The sequence below is a fragment of the Sander vitreus genome, chromosome 4 (assembly GCF_031162955.1).
Source record: "Sander vitreus isolate 19-12246 chromosome 4, sanVit1, whole genome shotgun sequence".
Classification (NCBI taxonomy): Eukaryota; Metazoa; Chordata; class Actinopteri; order Perciformes; family Percidae; genus Sander; species Sander vitreus.
In genome coordinates, this window is record NC_135858.1 from 12,582,303 (window position 1) to 12,602,201 (window position 19,899).

The window sequence follows — 19,899 nt, forward strand, 5'->3', positions numbered from 1 at the left end:
AGACCAACTCCAAACTGCAGCAGTGTGTTAAGGGGAAACATGGATATGGGTTAGAGCTGAAACGAGCAAAAAATTGTCACACAAAGTGAGCTGTGGCTCATACTGGGGCAAACTGGTTAACCAGCGGTTGCCTGTAAAAGGCTGAGTGTGTGCGTGTAAGTGTGTGTGACTGTTTGTATTATCTTTGTGTACAATATAGGAAACTAGGGGCAAGACATCTTCACACATGTACAAAAGGGTATGCTGGTAGTGCAATCCTCTCACCAAGGCAGGCTCCACAATTTTCAGCAAGCAGCCAGTACAACACCATGCATTGCACGCTGGTTCCCAGTATACAGACATCCTGGGCAGGCCAGAGTTTTGGTTATTCTCTGAACATACCACGCAAAGAAAGAAGCATGATCAATTCAAAACACTCTGTGGTTCTGGTATCACCTCAATGCAAGGAGTGGACAGGAGAGTATATATACTATATATATATATATATATATATATATATATATATATATATATAATATATATACATACATACATACTATATATATATAATATATATATACAGTATATATACTATATATACACAGTATATATATATACAGTGTATATATAATATATATGTTATATAGCTTTGTATATGTATGTATTGATTTATACAGTTGTAAATACAATTTCTGCTTTTTAATATAGATTATTTTAACTTACTGCCCTCTTTTTTGTGAAAAGTGACTCAAAAAAATCTACTCCATCTAACAAATGTGTCACAGCCTAACAAGTGTGACAAGGGGTGTCAGCTGGAAGCCATTCTATTTACGGTTATTAATATTTAGTGTTAGATTAATAGCTGTAGTTTTTTAAGTAATCCTGTATTTACAAAAAACTACACATGCCGTTAAAGTAAAATATATTACATTATTTATAGTTTCTTAAAAAGTCCATCCTTAGCTTTTGCAGTTTGTGCCCTATAGAACATAGCTTGAACTGTATTTATTTTATTTTCTTCTCGAATGGATGTATGTGTGTCTATTTTTTAGGTTTCTTTCTGTAATACGCGTCTGTATTTCCATGGTGATCTTGGAGAAAATGGACGGCGGTTGCTTTTATGCTTATCATTCAGAGTTTTATTTGGTTCAAGGTAACACCCACACTGATTTTGGAGATCTCATGCAGCAACTGGACCATAGAACTTGAGAACGGATGAGGGAGTTATTCATAAACAGGAAGTGACATCACTGCACAACAGGAAGTGCAAAAGCTGTGGTGTGGTGCTTAGGCTCACAGTACCATTAGAATGCATCCAGTGTTGGTTATTTGGTATTTGTTATGCAATAGAGCAAAATGACGAAAAAATGGCAAATGACAGGTTTAGAGCACTTGTTAAATACTGAAATCTGGGGCCTATCCTCCGAGCATGCCACTTTTTCTTCCGAAAAAATTAAGTGCTGCTCAAACTACCATATCCCAATTCACTCTCATGACATCTCCTCACAGTGTTTCCTATATCTGTGATTGCTATCGGGGGTTAACATTATTATTTTGTTTATCTAAATTAATTGACACCAGACTACAGTTCATGACTTAACCACAAATGTAATCTGCTATCAATATAAACGCCGCCATTACAAGCAAGCGAAATGTTGCTGTTCCACTGAGATGCTTCTAGCCCTATAATTATTAGTTATAAGCAGGAAGCGACAAATTGGCCCCTGACTGGGCTGCTGCCGAGTTAAGGCAGCCAGCCGAGATCATTGTCCATCAACATGGCATAAAACAAAAGAGTAAAACATGATTTCATAAATACTCCCATCACATTCACTTGCATTTTGTTGCAGAGCTCATAATAGTACATCTATAATATCTCCTGAGAAAAAGGGATGGATTTTTCAAGCATTGCATACATTTCTAGGGTCTCTCTGTCTAATAATGACAGTGAAAAAACTGAATGGGCAGGGCATACTTCACCCAACTCCACGGACAAAGGGCAACAAGGGATAACAAGGCAGATCTCTTTGGCTTCTCCACACACAATGTTCTCATCACTTGTTCATCATTTTCTTATCTCATTAAGATAGGATACTACTTACACCTGACAAATACGTTCCAGCACAAGACTGTTTCCCTCAATATCATCTTAGATGTGGCTTATAAAAGTGTGTAAAATAAAAAAAATAAAAAGACTCGCATGTGAATAAGCTACATGACATCAAATGATTTAAACTGAAAATGATCACAACTCTTCTCAGCTCTTCCAGAAAGGTCTAACCACCCACAGAGAAACATCAGAATAGAAAGGAGTTTGCCATACCTGTGAAATCCCCAGAAATCACTTATAACCGACAGTAGGACTACCCTCATTGCCCGCTCACACAAAACTAAAGGCAGATGGTATGGAACATTACATAGGTGCATACAAATAATAAATCTAAGCATTTTAGTTTAAAAGTGTTGAGCCCCTTGAAAACATTTCAATCCAAATTAACAAACATGTCAGTCCCATGAAACACACAGACATCCTTTTTCACATCTTACACACTCAAATCTCCAGAGCAGCAAATAAATTGTTTGGATTTCCCCACTGATCCACTATGGTGGTTTTATTCACCAACATATTCCATTCTCCTGTCTATAGGGGCAACAATTTAAACATTTAAAATGTGTTGAATAATGAGATAAAAATGCAGATCCATTTTAGATTATCATCCCCAATATCACTTATCTTTGTTAAACAAATTACTCTGAACTCTGAGCTTTCAAATTTTGACAATGTCTCAATCTTACAGTCGAGCCACTGTTGTGGTCTGAGTATTAGTGTCTTGTGGACTATGATAATTCATGCAAGATTTCTGATCAAAACATGCCATCATGCAAGTCATTTCTATGCATTGAACAAGCACAATTATTTATGTATTTGTTTGGAAATCTTTCTGAGTAAATGTAAGCCCTTGGCCCGAGTTGGCCCCATAATAAACAGACCCTTAACCAATTGGTGTGAAAGCCCATGTAAAAAAAGCGTTTTGATGTGGGTATAACAAAGATAAAATGAGTAGAAGAGTTAAGTGACATGGGCAAAATCTTGAATATTGTTCTTTTTTTTGTCTGTTTGCATTTTTGCTGCTCAAATGAACAATTTCTAGCTTTAATAAAACGGAAAAGTACTTCCAACGCTCTCTGTCATTTGTGTCTTTCATTCACCAGTCATCCTTCTGTTTGCTCTTATAGAGTGAGTGGGTCATTTTTCTCCTCTATACATTTCAGTATTAAATGACACAGAAGCACTCATTGGCTGCTTTTAGAGGACAATTCTTCAGCATCAAGCAGCATCCTTGTTTTTCCTTCACAACACTGTCTTCCATAGGAATCCATTACTTTCGTCCAGGCGTTGAATTCCTTTAGTGTTTTTTTGTTCTATCTCTTGGTGTAGAGTTACTTGTCTTATCTGTAGACCAAGCTGCCTTTCAGCAGTAACAGACATTTCCTTGTCTGTTTTTCATTCCCTTTTGTTAAGATCAGTAGTCTAGATACAACAATGTCACACAGTATGCTGATTATGTTTGGTTTGACTGAAGTTCAAGAGTCTTCAAGCTGTAACAGACCAAGCTGCTTCCCTCTGCATCAATATAAGAATGAAGTCTGTAAACAAAATTATTGAGTATTATCTTTTTTTCTGACTTGCAAATGAAATAATCTGTACATCTGTGTGGGTGAGTTTCCTCTCGCTTTGCTTGAAGTTACACTATTATAATTTTTATTGTTATTACTGTGATTATTATTCCAACGCTCTAACATTTAGATTCCCTGATGTCTTTTTGGTTTCTTCCTTTCTCTTTCCTCCCTCCCTTGCCCTCATTGTTGTCATCCTGTTTCTCCTTGTCAGGTTTGGTTACACTGTCATAAGAGGGCAGGGAGGCAGTTGAGGGAGTGCCCTCCTTCTTTTCTTGTTCCTGATTGTTCCCGCCATTCTCCACTTTGTTATTGGCTGGTTTGCGCTTACAGACAAAACCCCGCCTAGCCAGGTAGGAACGGTAGGCCCTTTGAATTATTCTGGATGACACATCCTCCTGCTTGCGCCTCAGAGTGGTGGTGATTGGCTCGTAAGAGACCTTGGAGGGATTGGCAGCCACAAAACGCTCCTCCATTTGTTGCCTCAACATGTCCAACTCGCCACTGTCACCCAGCACACGCTTAGTGAAGGCAAAAAGGATGTCCAGGCAGTGGATACGGTCACCACTCACCATAGGCATGTCCATGGCGATCAGTTCAATGGTGTTGGGCTTGGGGACTCGGAGCGGGTGTTCAAGTGAATCAGCAAAGTCCGAAAGCTTGGCATAGGTGATGAACTGGCACGCATCAGGGTCAAACTTCTCCCAAATCTCATAAAAGGTCTCAAAGTCATCCTCACTGAGTGGGTCGGCACTCTCCTCTGTGGCCACACTGAAGTTCTCCAAGATGATGGCAATGTACATGTTGACCACAATAAGGAAAGAAATTATGATGTACATAACAAAGAAGAAGATGCCCACAGAAGGGTTGCCACAGTCTCCTGTGGCGGGGGTGCCAGGATTCTCCAGTAAGGGGTCACAGTCTGGAGCGTAGTTAAGAATGGGCAGCAGCAGGCCGTCCCAGCCAGCTGATGTGGTGATCATAAACAGGATGATCATGCTGTTGCCGAAGGTCTCAAAGTTGTACATATCATCAATTCCAGCCCCGTGTTTCACATAGCCAAAGTTGGACATGCCGAAGATGGAGAAAATGAACATAACCAGGAAAAGTAGTAAGCCAATGTTGAACAAGGCAGGAAGTGACATCATTAGGGCAAACAGTAGAGTTCTGATTCCTTTGGCCCCCTTGATGAGACGCAGGATCCTGCCGATACGAGCCAGACGAATCACCCTGAAGAGTGTTGGTGACACAAAGTACTTCTCAATCAGGTCAGCCAGAAACATTCCTAAAGTAGAAAGGGAGCAAATAGAGACACAACATACACTTGGTCAAAATACAGGGAATTTTATTACTGAAACACTGACTGATTTACTTAATACACAATACACAAGCAAGAACAGCACATTCATAGTTTCATGCAAATTGTGGAGGAAATCAGGTGAACCAAAAGACACACTATCAATAGTTTCTATAAATAATAGTTCATATCTGTAAAGTAGTTGTAATAAAAACTATTCACAGTAAAGTCTGTGGAGTGTGGATTATTCAGAATAATGGAGGATAAACAATCAAGCAGTAAATAAAGTTATCAGACAAGTCAAAAGGGGGACCAGCAGAAACTTAAAGTAAGATATCTCAAAACCAAAATGAATTGAACGGCTTCGGAAAGTGACACAATATATTTTTTTATTTTTGGGGAAGTGACCCTTCAAACCACCCGTGTGTGCTGGGCCTTTAAACCCCATTTATATGGGCAATATCTGAGCTATCTCCAAGTAAGCAGCTTCCCACTTCTTTTACCGTTCATAAATAACCCTTTTTGAATACTTGCCTACAATTGAAAGGATGACCACAACCACATCGAAGATGTTCCAGCCGTTGGTGAAGTAGTAGTGGCGCAGCGCAAAGAGCTTCAATACAAACTCGCAAGTGAAGACCACAATGAAGATGAAGTTGACCCAGTAAAGCACAACCTCGGTGTCCTCTGTCTGATCGTCTGTCTCCACCATCATGGTGACCATGTTGAGGCAGATTAGGATCATGATGGAGATGTCAAACACCTGCTGCGTCACAAAGTCAAACACCATGCCCTGGATCTGGTTCTAAGGAGAAAGGGAGGGAATGGAAGGAGGGTTATTTGGAGTCATTTTCTTAATCTTTAGAAATTTACAAATACAAACCTGCTTAGCAGTTAAGATGAAGAGTGCAAAACAATATTTACCTGCGGCCTGGGTATTGGTTTTTGTGGCTTCTTTGACCCTAGTTTCTTCATGGCATTGTAGTATTTCTTCTGTTCCTCCGTCATGAAGATATCCTGACCTCCAAAGTGAAGGGACAAAAACAATTTGGTTACAATTTGCAAAGATTTAGGCCTCTCATTCCAGTACTAATCCAAATATAGTACATTTAATTTGACTGTGTTGACAAGTGCCATACAAAAAGGCTTCTTATATTTGTTTACAATGTTCAGATTCTTAGCTTAAAGTACTAATTCATGCTAAAATATGCTTGATCGCTTTTTTGCTGATAGTTAGACCATTCACCACTCTCATGTCTGTACAGAAAATGTGAAGCTTTCACCAGCAGCCAGGTAGCTTAGCTTAGCACAAAGACTGGAAAAAGGGAAATAGCTAGCCTGGCTCTGTCTAAAAGTTACAAAATCCTCTTACCAGCTTATCTAGAATTATAAGAAGAAAAAAGCTCATTAATGAACACTTCCCCTTGTTTCCAGTCTTTATACTAAGCTAAGCTACCTTGCTGCTGGCAGTGACTTCCTATTCAATGGACAAAAATTAGAGTCATTTCCTTTCATTAATCTTCAAAGTAGCTTGTTCTCAGAAAACTTAAAGTGAGGAAAATAAATCTTATCTTTTTCTTTTGTTGATTGAAGTTATCAATGATGACACCAATGAAGAGGTTTAGAGTGAAGAACGAGCCGAAGATGATGAAGATGACAAAGTAGATGTACATGTATAAGTTGTCCTCGTAGATAGGCTGGTCCTCCACCTGTAAAGTGGCAAAAGTGAAAATAATCGCACAAAACTGCACTACTACACGTTGAGCTGGAAGTCCGAAAACTGCTAAAAGCGTACCTTTCGAGAATCTATTGCTGCATACATAATGTCCATCCAACCTTTGAATGTTGCCTGTTAATTGGGCACACACATTGCATGAGAAAACATGTTAAACACATGATATCAGAGGAGAGAAACAAATGCGAAGCAACAGCGAAGATTTCTCACCACTTGCAGAAGTGCCAGGTATCCTGCACCGACATTGTCAAAATTGATCTTGACGTTTTTCCATCTGACTTCAGTGTAGTTTGCATTAATGAGTGCAAAACACTCTGTTTTGTTGTTGACGACATCAGGGAGGAAGTTCTCCTCAGCGGTCTCATTGTAACAGTAGTAATACTTTCCAGCAAACAGGTTGACCCCCATGATGCTGAAGATGAGCCAGAAGATGAGACACACCAGCAGCACATTCATGATGGAGGGAATTGCACCCACCAAGGCGTTTACCACAACCTGAAGAGAACAGCAAGGAAACAGAGCCCGAAATAACTTAGCAATCACACACCAACTGCATGGAGATGTTCACAAATAAGAACATCAACACACACATGCACAGAAATGCACATTCTTTCCCTCCATTAGAGGCTCAAGGTGTTTAATCTGATATCTTGACACAAGATCAAGCACATCAACACAAAAAAATACTATGGTTGTAGCAAAACTATCAGTTCATGGTTCGGCACGAGACAATTCAGAGTCATGGTTTGATTCCCCCATGATATGTTTAAGAAAGTTGTAGTGTAAACTAAATGACTATTTTTGTATTACTCCCTATATAGTCTCGCATTGCCAGACCTTCTGGTCTGGCGAGTCCACACAGCATTTCGGGATAGGAAGAAAACGTGCTCTGGTTTATTGGCATTTCTTTAAACCAATCACAATTGTCTTGGGCGGCGTTTAGCGCCAGGAGGAGCAACGGCGCCTCTGCAAAAAGGTCTTTGGAAGGAACTTGTTTTGGTGGAATGTGTACATTCAAAGGTTGTTTGACTAGTGCAACAGAAAACTCAGATTCTGAGTTCTAGATCTGGATTTATCTGAGGAGCAGTTAACCACCGGAGTTTAAAATGCCAACACAAAGAAAGTGGAAGGTGACGGACATCCGAGTGTCATCCGGCAGAATTTCATATATATATATAAAATATAATAGAATCTAAATAAAAAAAGGTTGCTTTTTTAAAACAAGATGTTTATCTACACAAAACGAAACTGAAAAGGACAAATATCTAGTTAACAGTGTGCTCATGCAGATAAAGAGCACATGTCTGATACTTAAATTGCACTCAGTGGCATTCAGTTATAACTGATTACAATGAAATACATTTTCAGCTCCACATCCCTTCTCCCATTTTTGTTCGCAATGTATTCTGCCACGACATATTGTTACACCCCTATAAAATACAATTATTGTTTACCTACATATCAAAATGTTGTACCTAGGATTGTATGGATGTATGAATCCAACACAATCATGTCAACTAACTGTAGCAAAGAATGATTCTTTGCTCAGTTAGATCTGCAAATCTGTGACTAATAATGCACTTGATGACAAGTGAATTTTCATTTAATGTAAAGAAAACATATTGCTGAGTATTCCCAAACAATGACATAAAACAGTGTGTAACTGCTGCACTGAAGCAGTGTGAGCATATTGGAGGAGATAAAGCTATTAACTATTAGCTATTAGCCTGGGGAGGACACCATATGAATGTGCATTTCCAAACACAGAGGTGCCATGGTAACAGAAAGCCAAATAAACCAAAACTATACAGGCAAACATCAAAACTTTTTTTTTCATTTTAGAGTTCTGCCTAATAATATAGAGACAACACATCCATATGATCAGTTAATATTACTACTGCAAAATGGTGATCATGAAAATCATGGTAATGACATTCACTGAGGAGTGGTGAGCAAGGATGGCAGGGGGAGGGAGGGGATATGCAACCAGAAGTTTGTTGATCTTCCAGTGTGACAATGCCAAAGCCAAATTGTGATAAGATCAGATAACAGGACACTTGAGGCAGAGCAACAGTCAGAGGATGCTGATCTGACAAGATTTATTTGTTCTGCCCAGCAACAACCAGAGGCTGATCCAACCAATCGCACATCGAAATAATTAAAATGCTAATTATCATTGTACAAAGAAAATATGTTTTTCTCAGGCAAAGCTCAGTACAGAGCTCTCCAGGGGTCGCATGGAATCAAAATGATTGACATGGAAACTGTACACTTTAAGGTCAATTGTTAATCAACTGTGTGCATACTGTAAAACTTTAAAATAAACATGCACACACACAGTTTAATTGATCATCTGCACCCATTTCTATATCAATTTGTTTGTCCATCTCATGACAACTGGGGGTCTCTGTAGCTCAAAAACACTTGAACAGACATCAGTTAGCTTGCTCAGATTGTACAACTTCAGTCTACATTAACCCTGTCCTATGACTAAGTTAAAACAGGTTTTGTGTGATGGTTCATACTAACCTCTAGTTGTTCTCTCAGCTGGTACTGAACACTTCAGAGCTGAGTAATTATTATAACGTGTTGCATCATTCAGGTCAAAATCCCTGTTATGTTCTAGTTTTTCCATTAGGCATGGGACAGATTTTTAAGGTGTTTTGTTAATATCTTTAATGCACAAATCACTGCTAATTGCCTTAACATAGCTTTAAATTTATAATATATGAAATGAAATATGATAAATCAAATCAGATGTATTATGGCCATCTGAGATGATCTGCATCCATGCAAAAAGCTTCTCATTGATAAAAGCTTTTACCTAAAAAATGTCCCTTAGCAAAAAAAATTTAATTTCTATATTGCCATCGCTAGCATGCGTTGATGCTTTTATTTAATCGGCATGCAGAAGGACCAGCTGTCTGGTATCTTAGGTCTTACCCTCATCCCTTCAAAACGTGACAGGGCCCTGAGGGGTCTCAAGGCCCTCAGTGTCCTGAGTGATTTAATCGGGCCTAGATCGGAGTAGCCCAACGCATTAGCTATAAGGCTGACTATAGACACCTACACAGATAGGGACAGAAGGAGAGGGAAAGACAGAGGCACAGGAAGAGAGGACCCACATAGTTAGAGGGGAAATAGAAAGAAAGGTGGGCCCTATATATGTACTGAAAGGTTGGCTGAATGGTTATATACAGATATATATAAGTACATATATAGTTTCTATATGTGTAAGTATATGTATCTATATAACATAAGGTTAAACAGGGGTTATTACAATAGACAAAGGTCAATAAAGTGCACATGACCCAAGTTTTCTTTTTTATGTGTTTGTTTGCTTGTGTTTGGTTTAGTTTGGCAAGCCAGTCTAGCGTGATAATCAGCTTAACAGCACAGTAAGCACACCTGGAAAGAAACTTGTGGTTGACACAGTGAGAGGGAGAGAAGATAAAGAGTCAAACAAAGGGAAAAAATTAGAGGAAAGATGTATTCACAAACACTAAATCAATGTGACACAATAATATACACACAGTACACAGTACAAAACAGTACAGTTTCCACACCAGAGAGCATCTTTAAAGAGGGGGAGAGAAAAACGCAGAAGGTTGAGGACAACTTTCAGGGTTAGAAGAGAGAGGATAACCTGTGAAAGTACGAGTCCCAACACAGCACACAAACCTTACCCTGAACCCTCAAACACCGACCCCTCAGTCCCTCTCGACAGCTGCACATTGTCTCTCTTAACCTAAAGAGAGACACAGTTATAGGCACCTGCTGTGAGAGAGAGGACAGGTCAATATAAGGATAGAGATTTGCATGAAAGTCAGGATAAGTTATCTACACAACACATCGGCCGATTTAGAATATATTGAGATTTCTGCATATTTGAGGTTTACAATTGAAGAATCAGTAAGAGGTTTGACAAGCACCGGATCCCACCACATAACCTGGAGAACTTGACTTGTCTCTCCTGTATCACAAGCTATATCCATACGTTACGCTCCTAACAATAAATGGGAGAAGTACAATTCTGTCTTAATTTCTATTTCAGAAGAGATGAAGCCATCTCACACAGGTATAAGGATAATTATTTGACGTCCTTCACACTTCTTTTGATGACAATTGGAGTCAGAAAATAATTGACTTTTTTGGGCCAATACAGATATTTGGGAATAAATAATTATGATGAAAATATATAGGCCAGTATTACATTTTATATACAATGGGTGGGTGGACAAATCAACAGAAACACAATACAATATAATGCATTCCAATACGACAAAACCATAGACTAAAATCTAAGTCTCTTATCTTATGTATGTGTCGTATGTATTGGAGGGTTATTGTATTGAATTGCATTATATTTCTCTTTTTATGTTCTGTCCAAGTCATCACCAAGAATCAATACAACTTATCAGTCAAGCTGTAGTAACAGTGGACACCTTTAGCTTCTACCGGAAATTGGATGGAACAGAAACGGTAACTCTCTAGGATCTGGCTCATTGTCCAATCTTCTTAATGAACTACAACTGATGAAACAGGGACAAATACACACATACATTTTCAACCTGCTAGTGCCAGGGTCTGAGGCATCAGGATCAGCCCCCCTGTCCGTCCAAAACCTTGATCAAGAACAGGATATCTCGAAATCTTCTATTGGCCAGACTGCTCTGAAATTTGGCATCCATCAATATCCAGTCCCAAACAATAAATCCAAACAATTTGTGTTGATCACCTGACCTTGTTGTTTAGCACCCCTATCAGGTGAAAATGTACACTTGGCCATGAAAGGTATCTGGAAAACTAATGGCCAGATTCCCATGAACGTTTATATTCATTCATAATATTCATGGTCCCCTGAAGATGAATCCAGATGTTTTTGAGACAGCCTGACCATTCCTCTAGTGCTTATAGCAAGCCATAGTTGTCACTTGTTCATAACAAATACACAATTCATCATGGTTTACTGCGCAATACCAGTCCAGTTGTTGGCGGTAATGCGCCTATAAGATTGTTTCAGGACAGACAATAATCAGCATGAAAACGTGAAGAAGTAGAAGTTTGTGACATGCTGGACATTATTATATGTACTCAAATACTGCACAATTATGGCAGAAACTCCATAGAAGTTTATCACCGCTTATCATTTAGAATGAACAATCTATTGTTCATAATGAGTCTGATAAAAATAATATTGAATAACTGAAATTTGAAAATAAATATTAAATAGGCTATCATATCCTTTCATCAATATATTTTTGAGAAATGTAAAACTGTTATCAGACATAAACTATTCAAAATAATATCATGTTATGTCTCTTTTCTCTAAAGGATATCTTTATTAATCAAGTGTATCCTGGTGAGCTCTGATAAACTCCCACAAGCTTGTGATCTTAACAGGCACTGTGGCACAGTGGGAGTCACCGGAAACACATCACACAAGTAGGCACTTGAGTCGACTACTTCAAATACCGCAACTGTGGGTATTGGGGCAGACCCAAAGACAAGTTCAGAACAGGAAACACAACATCCATTAGTGCATCCTTATCAAGTGACAAAGGATGTTAATACTGAATCACGGACAGGTTGGCGCCTCACAGTCAAGGTCGGTGAAAAATTGGTGGTCTAGCGATAATGGAGGACTTACCAACCGATACATGACTTAGCACAACATAGAACACATCATCAAATACATGTAAAGGAAACAATATGAGTTATAAGAAAAAAGTCAGAGGCTGTATTTAAAATTGTTCACTAATCGCTTAAACTGTATCTGGAAATTGCATATAGATATGAAAATTGTATAATTTGAGTCCAATATATAGTAGTGCACAATTATTTTCCTTTGGGAATTCAGACAACACACAATGTATGTATGACTATGCTGTATAATCAATAGTCAACCATTTATGACAAGACTCTTAACTTCAAATTCTGACTTTTTTTCAGAATTCTGAGATAGGTCTTTGAACTTAAATAATTGTTTACATTGTCCTATTCTTTTTCAGTCTCTGACAATACACAACTTTTAAAGACAACATAAAACATTGCCTTGAAATTCCCGGAAAATTGTGACTGGAAAGCACCGAATATTTCACAATGACCTCATTGTGCACTGGTAGGTAGGTGCTCATCAACTGCATTTCTCTTCTTAACCGATATCCCTTGGCCTGTGGTAACAATTATCTTACGCTGTTTTATGCCCCTCCTTAACTTCCTGTTTCAACAGGAAATACATCACATTAAGGGTACAGCCAGGCAGAACATTGCGAAGCTAGCCTAATCACCTTGTTGCTAGATTTGCTGACATTGACTCTTCCTGTACATTTTGTAAACAGAATATTGAAACAATATCTCACCTTTTCTTATGATTGTGAAATATCCAGATTTTCAGATTTTGGACAGATTTGGAGTCTTACTTTTTTGAACCCACCAACTTTGTCCACTCCTTTAACCTTAAAGATATAATCTGCTTCTACGTTAGGTAATGGTGCTCTTGAGTATCTAATTCATTTCATTATTCTGTATGCCAAATTTTATATTCACAAGCAAACATTTTCTAACTCATCTCCTAATATTGTACCTTTTCTCATAGAATTTAAATCTCTACTGAAGTCATTTAGAATTTTGGATAACAAAAAATGTATTACAATTGTGGCAACTGTAGAGCTTTTTTTCCCTGAAACCTCAGACTAATTGTAAAAGTCTTCTTGTACCCTTTTTTGTCTATGTAATGATTCTGTTATTTCTTCATTTGTATTGCTTCATATGTTTTTATATTTTTATTTTCATAAGTTTGTACACTTACTGCTCACATGCTATTATTGTTTACCTAATTCTCTGTATACTGCATTTTGTCAATAAAAAAAAACCATTGCGAAGCTAGCAGGCACCACTAGCACCTCCGACAAACAGCTACTTGTGGAAAGATCAATCATGCTGTCAATCCAAATGTAGTTCAGTGACTGCTTGCTACTGTAGTTGTTACAGTTTAGTTTCACAAATGACACAAATCAGCACAGAAGCTACGTCCTAAATGAGTTTTATGTCAGCAGCTGTATATAATGAACGTCACACGTGATTGGTTGCCACATCGTGGTATTTCCAACCCCTTCCAGGTCCCAGGTCATTTTTAAGAACTTAGTCTGCCATATTGCCTGCCTATCGTTCGCTTTCTGTTATCCTGTTGTGCTTCACACATGCAATTTCCTGTAATTTGCCAAGCATGCCATGTTCAGTCTGGCTGTATTTTAAGGAAGAAGGGACCTCATTTCATGTGGCCTTTAAGCATACCATGTATTGTATATTTTCCTTTTTCAAATACAGACACAGGAAGAAATTCAAGTGAGAAACTAATCATACACAACTAACAGAAAAGGACAAACCAGGGCACCTGGGTAGCTCAGCTGGTAGAGCGTACGCCCATATGCAGAGCCTCAGTCCTCGACGCAGCAGCTCGGGTTCGGTTCCGACCTGCGGCACTTTGCTGCATGTCATTCCCCCTCTCTCCCCCCTTTCATGTCTAAGCTGTCCCATCACAAATAAAGGCCTAAAATGCCACAAAAAATCTTGAAAGGAAAAAAAGGGGGGAAACCATATGTGCTCAATAATAACAGTCAGGTGGGAAACCACTGAATGACTGAGCAGTCCAGAGCTATACAATAGCTCTGAAACCAGGGTTTATAGATATTTACTGTGTCGGGGCTGCTGTTGTGCTGCTGTCATGAGGCCCAAAAAGGCTATGACACTGATACAGAGCCCTGGGAGAAAAACATTGCACTCTTATCAACTTACCAGTAATTACACATAAACATCACATTTTATGTCTACATTTCTGTGAACACTGACATATATACACCATACTCACTCCATACCAATGCCCACCATTTTTAACAGTAACATTTAAAGTTGCAGCATTTTGCTGCCTGCAAATGTGGCCCACAAAGCACTGCAGCAAAGCCTGGATATCACATAGGAAAATAAAATGTGTCTCTCAAGCTGTGACCCAATAATCCTTTATTACGTAAGATACATTAACCTAATATTGACTCAAAACTTACTCAGAAAAGTACACATTAGGTTATCAGAACTGCTTAGAACTCCAAGGTTTAGTCAAGGAACTTGTTTTTTTTACAAAAACAAAGAGGCCTTTTGAAATGGTGGTCTATTTAAAAAATTTAAATTAAAAAATCTGCGTTTGACTTTCTACCACTAATTCTAACTCCTAAAAATGGTCATGTACGGTCAGCCTTAACAGTTACATTGACCAGTGAGCCAATCTCTCAAATCCATGCATTCCTTTGACGTTGCAATCATTATATATCATCATGACTAGTATAAATTGCATTGTTGCACATAAATATACAACAAAATGGTATGCAAATGTACTTACATCCACAATGAAGAAGTCTAACCAACACCAGGCATTAGTGAAGTACTTGACAAAGCCGTAGGCCACCCATTTCAGCAACATCTCCAGGATGAAGATATAGGTGAAAACCCGATCAGCATACTCCAGAATGATGCGGATTGTCTTCCTCTGCTCAATGTACACATCCTCAAAGGCCTAAAGAGTAGCAGAGCATCATCACATGGACAATGGCTTAACTGATCTCTTTCATCATTAACCATTGATACATTACACATGTTGATGTTAAAAATGAGTAAACTGTGAGGTAAGCCTCACCTTATGGCATTTTGTTTAATATTTGATTTCTACAAAACTGATTAAAAAAATGGCAAGAAATCCTAATCAACCAATACTTTTGTCTCTAAAGGGTGTTTCTGAATTTCACTGAAGAATGGCAGACCTGGATTTTTATTGTTCTAAAACATCTTCCCATCTTATTTTTTGTACAGTCACGGAAAAGTAGTTGATAAAGGAAGTTTTCCGCCAAGTCAAATTAGACTCATCAGTAGCCGGGTTGGCTCAGTGGGTAGAGCAGGCGAACATATATTTAGAGGTTTATGCCTCGACGCAGGGGTCCAAGGATCGACTCCGACCTGTGACGATTTCCTGCATGTCTTCCCCCTCTCTCTCCCCTTTCTCACCTGTCCTGTCCATTAAAGGTGGAAAAAGCCCCAAAAAATAATCTTTTATTAAAAATTAGACTCATCACTTCCACAGCTCTTCCATTCTCGATTGCCTGTATTCATTCTTTTGCACATAAGAAAGCTGCAAACCTAAGCTGGATTCTGCCGGTTGAACGGTTGGTGCATTACAGCACTTTGCTGTCCATTAGCAACAATTATATCAAGAGCAGTTGCAGAAGAAAAGCAGCAGATGATCTTGCTTGTGTACATCTTCATGGATTCACTTTCTTTAAATGAATGCCACATTCTTGTTTCATTTATTTTGTGAATGTATCTTCTTTGTTCACGTTATTTCCTACATGTATCATAATGTTGTAAAGCACTGAGTACATTTGTTTTGATATGTGCTTCATAATAATAATAAGTAGAAGCACGGATAGTTGCATTCATTAGTATGTTTGTGAGTGTATACAAAAGTGGGAACACCCATACTGTGTGTGTGTGTGTGTGTGTGCATGTGTGCTCTTACCAGGGCTCCACTGCTGAGCAGGATCATGAAGATGATGAGGGTTTCAAACCAGTTGTGTTCTACAATCAGGTAGCAGGTCTTCCTCAGGAACCACCAGTGTTTTCCCCAGCCGTGAGTGATGGGAACATCACAGCACTTGTATTTGGCCACACACTCTGTATGACAAAAAAACCCACAACTGCTGATATACATAGAAAAGACGGATGCATAATACTACCAAGGACACAATGCAAAATATATCACATGCCATTAATATAGTATGTACAATGTTAATCATAATAATTCCTGTCTGGTCATTGGTGTAATTTACAACAAAGTCAGATAATAAATACCACCTACCATCTGTCCAGCAGGCTTCTGGGTCAACATACTCCTCCACTACCTCCACCACTGCAACATCCTCCACATCAGGCTTGATGTCTATTGTGCTGCCCTCAGACGAACTGGTGTCATCCAGCTAGGACAAACAGAGGACCAAAGAGATCAGTTCAACCTCTGACTTTCTCTCTGAACATTACAGGCTCAGCAGTGAGATGCTGAAAGCATATGGATACGGCACAGTGCCAGAACAGCCATTACGATAAAGCCCCTTTGGGTTTATATGCATGGCATGATTTATTGCAAGAGGTATACATGTTGTAGCCATGTAGTGTAGCTAGGTCTCCTTCTGCCACCGCCTATTTTGCAGTTATTAACAGATTCACAAGGAAGTAATTAAACTGGACCCGTAATTGATTGCGCTGGCAACGATGGTCATTGTTATACATGCATGAATATACAGTAGATTCTTCAGTGATGAAAGGATTCATTCATTTGTGATGAAAGAATTAAACAAATGCTTGTACAAGCACAGTCAAACAAAAGAGTCAGTTCAATACACCAAAAAGAAATCTGTTGTGATGAAAAATACAATCAGTGTATACAATTTATAAGTAGTATATTTTTGGATTCCTATAACTGTTTTACTAATATGGTAGAATAAGAATTGCTCTGAATATGAATTTCAGATTTATGTTAGGTAGAGTAAAGAACAATGTGAAATCTCTTATTTTTAGTCATTAAAACCATGGCTTGATAAAGTTCACCTGTACCAATAAATCATGTCATATCTCAACAATAGGTCAAGGTGAGGCAGGGCAAACTAGTGAAACACCAGCAGCGGTATTGCGATTAAGTATACACACACTTGCGCACATGCAGCCAATTCAATTCAGTAGAAGATGATACTGCACTTTATAATCTTAAATCATCAGCAAAGGACCACATTCACACTCCCTCTCTTTTATATTTCTCTCCAGTTTACCAAACTCAGCTCAGTCTGTTTCTACTCCCTCCCCCACAATATTGTTGTGTGGTTGGTTGAGGGAGCCCTGTGGAATATGAACCTGGTGCAGGTACAGTAGTGATGCTGCCGCATTATCATCTTTCTTCCTACTACAAACCAGGTCAAGGTGACCCACGCGTCAGACTTCTCTACAAGCTTTGGGTCTGGCTTACCCTTCTCCAACATTCATATTATACAGTAGACAGTATGTTTCTCTGTCTGTTGTCTTGTCTGGACTGCCTGCAGGTCTGCTGGGTCAGCACTCAGGCTCAGTGTTACAGCTCTCATGTCTAAATGGATGTTCTAAAATGTCAAGTGAACTAAATGTCTTCAGTGTGGCAGCTCAGACCAGTTCTGCTTAATGGATCAAAAGATGCCACACGGGCACAAACCCAAAAAAAAAAACACACATTCACTTAGACTTATTACATCCCCTTGAAACCTTATATTACATAATGATTAAGTCACCTTTAGGTAAACATAACTGTATTGTAGCATTTGTTTAGACCGTGTTAAAATCCAAATAAGAAGATAATTACTAAAATTGACACAAAATTATTTAAACTCAAGGAATCTTACAGCTATGGTATATCTCTGAATTGGCCCAGATCAGTGTCCAAAGTAAAACCACCACATAATTTCCCTCCATCAAGCAATAATTTAACCGAACTATCATTAAACTCTTACAGTAAAGGGCATCACCACTGCCATCCCTCTAACATCTCTCCTCCTTCTCATACTCTTACCAGTCCTTCCTACTCACATCTTTACTGTTCTCCACATCCGATTCACTGCTAAAGTCTTCCGTGTTAAGGTTTTCGAAGTCTGACTCGCCAACAGCGATGGGAACACAGACAGTGAGGTTGGGGTTGTGGATGAAAGACATGTAGTCCTCGTCAATCATATACTTTCCCACACTGCTCCCAATCCCGCTGGTGGTGCCATTGCCATTTTTAGCATAGTCCAGTTCACGGTTGATGTCCACTGTGTGGTTTGCAATGCAGTTGAGCTTCTTCTCGTACATTTCATCCAGAGGCTTCTGTTCATCCTCTATAGGCTGCTCGCAGAGTGAGAAAATACAATAAACAAAAAAGGTTACTGGAAAACAAGAATGCCATCATAGAACTCTGACTAAAGTACACATTTATATAAAAGGTATAGTTCAAGTTATTCAATAACAAAAACTTGGTCATGCATATAGATGTTTGATTATATGGTACCTTTTTCAGCACTGTGGCTACTACGATCCGCATGTTAACCTTGAACCAGGCAATCCCTATCTTAATGCGGGCAACTGCAAGCTGGAGGTTGTTGGGTTCACCATCGTCATCTGTGGCAGCGAGGTTGTCTGCACTGAATGAGCTCAGCAGCAAGGCCAGGAACAGGTTCAGCACCTCAGAAACAAACACCATAAAAGCTGGAACCCATGCCCTCACAGTAAATGGATGGTTCACAACTGGAAAACTACAGCGGACTACTATCATCCAATAGCATCTACACTATGTTATCTTTGTTTTTTCTTACCACCAGGTTTCCGATGACCATGACCATCATGAAGACGGTGAGGCACATGGTCTGTCCTGCCACCTCCATACAGTCCCACATGGTTTCAATCCACTCCCCACACAACACTCTGAACACAATCAGGAAGGAGTGGAAGAAGTCATGCATGTGCCAGCGAGGCAGTTCACAGGTCAGGGCGATCTTACACACACAGTCCTTGTAGTTTTTGCCAAAGAGCTGCATGCCCACCACGGCAAAGATGAAGACGATGATGGCCAACACCAGGGTCAGATTACCCAGAGCCCCCACTGAGTTACCAATGATCTTGATCAGCATGTTGAGGGTGGGCCACGATTTTGCTAGTTTGAACACTCTTAACTACAAGAGAAACAGGACACAGGATTATTCCACAGTTATTCATATTAGGACAATGATCTAAAAGTGGTTGGATTTGAACTGACTCATGTTTTTCATTTGATTTTAAAATGTCACTGACTGCCAACATGTGTTTGCCATTTGGTCTGGCAACAAGCACAAGATATAGACATTAGGAGGGTGAACAGTTTTGCACAAAATAATGATGGTTTACTAGTTATAAAAGCTCTTTCGAGATTTAAAGTCAGCCTTGATTTGGAGCTTTAAAGAGACAAAGTTTGATGATGATGATGATGATGATGATGATGATGATGATAATAAAGAGAAATCAGCACTATGCAAAGTATGACAGTTAAAAGATGAATATGTGTAAAGTTAATCCTTTCAGCCTGTACAACCAGAAGAGATAAACAAATGCTGAAATCCCTGTCTCTACTCTCTTC

General features: G+C 39.0%; 1 protein-coding gene across 1 annotated transcript in view; it reads right to left on the reverse strand.

Annotated features, from left to right (window-relative positions):
* Positions 1-631: 631 nt before the first annotated feature.
* scn8ab (sodium channel, voltage gated, type VIII, alpha subunit b) overlaps positions 632-19,899 on the reverse strand; it is a 49,571-nt gene continuing 30,303 nt past the window's right edge. Inside the window, exons 15-26 of the mRNA XM_078248352.1 lie at positions 19,103-19,459; positions 18,799-18,972; positions 18,342-18,635; positions 16,594-16,711; positions 16,255-16,409; positions 15,085-15,258; positions 6,900-7,184; positions 6,750-6,803; positions 6,526-6,663; positions 5,879-5,983; positions 5,489-5,759; positions 632-4,942 (exon numbers count right to left, since the gene is read on the reverse strand). Of these exons, the coding sequence (XP_078104478.1) occupies positions 3,777-4,942; positions 5,489-5,759; positions 5,879-5,983; positions 6,526-6,663; positions 6,750-6,803; positions 6,900-7,184; positions 15,085-15,258; positions 16,255-16,409; positions 16,594-16,711; positions 18,342-18,635; positions 18,799-18,972; positions 19,103-19,459 (3,291 nt within the window). The 3' untranslated portion in view covers positions 632-3,776. The remainder of the gene's footprint in view (positions 4,943-5,488; positions 5,760-5,878; positions 5,984-6,525; positions 6,664-6,749; positions 6,804-6,899; positions 7,185-15,084; positions 15,259-16,254; positions 16,410-16,593; positions 16,712-18,341; positions 18,636-18,798; positions 18,973-19,102; positions 19,460-19,899) is intronic.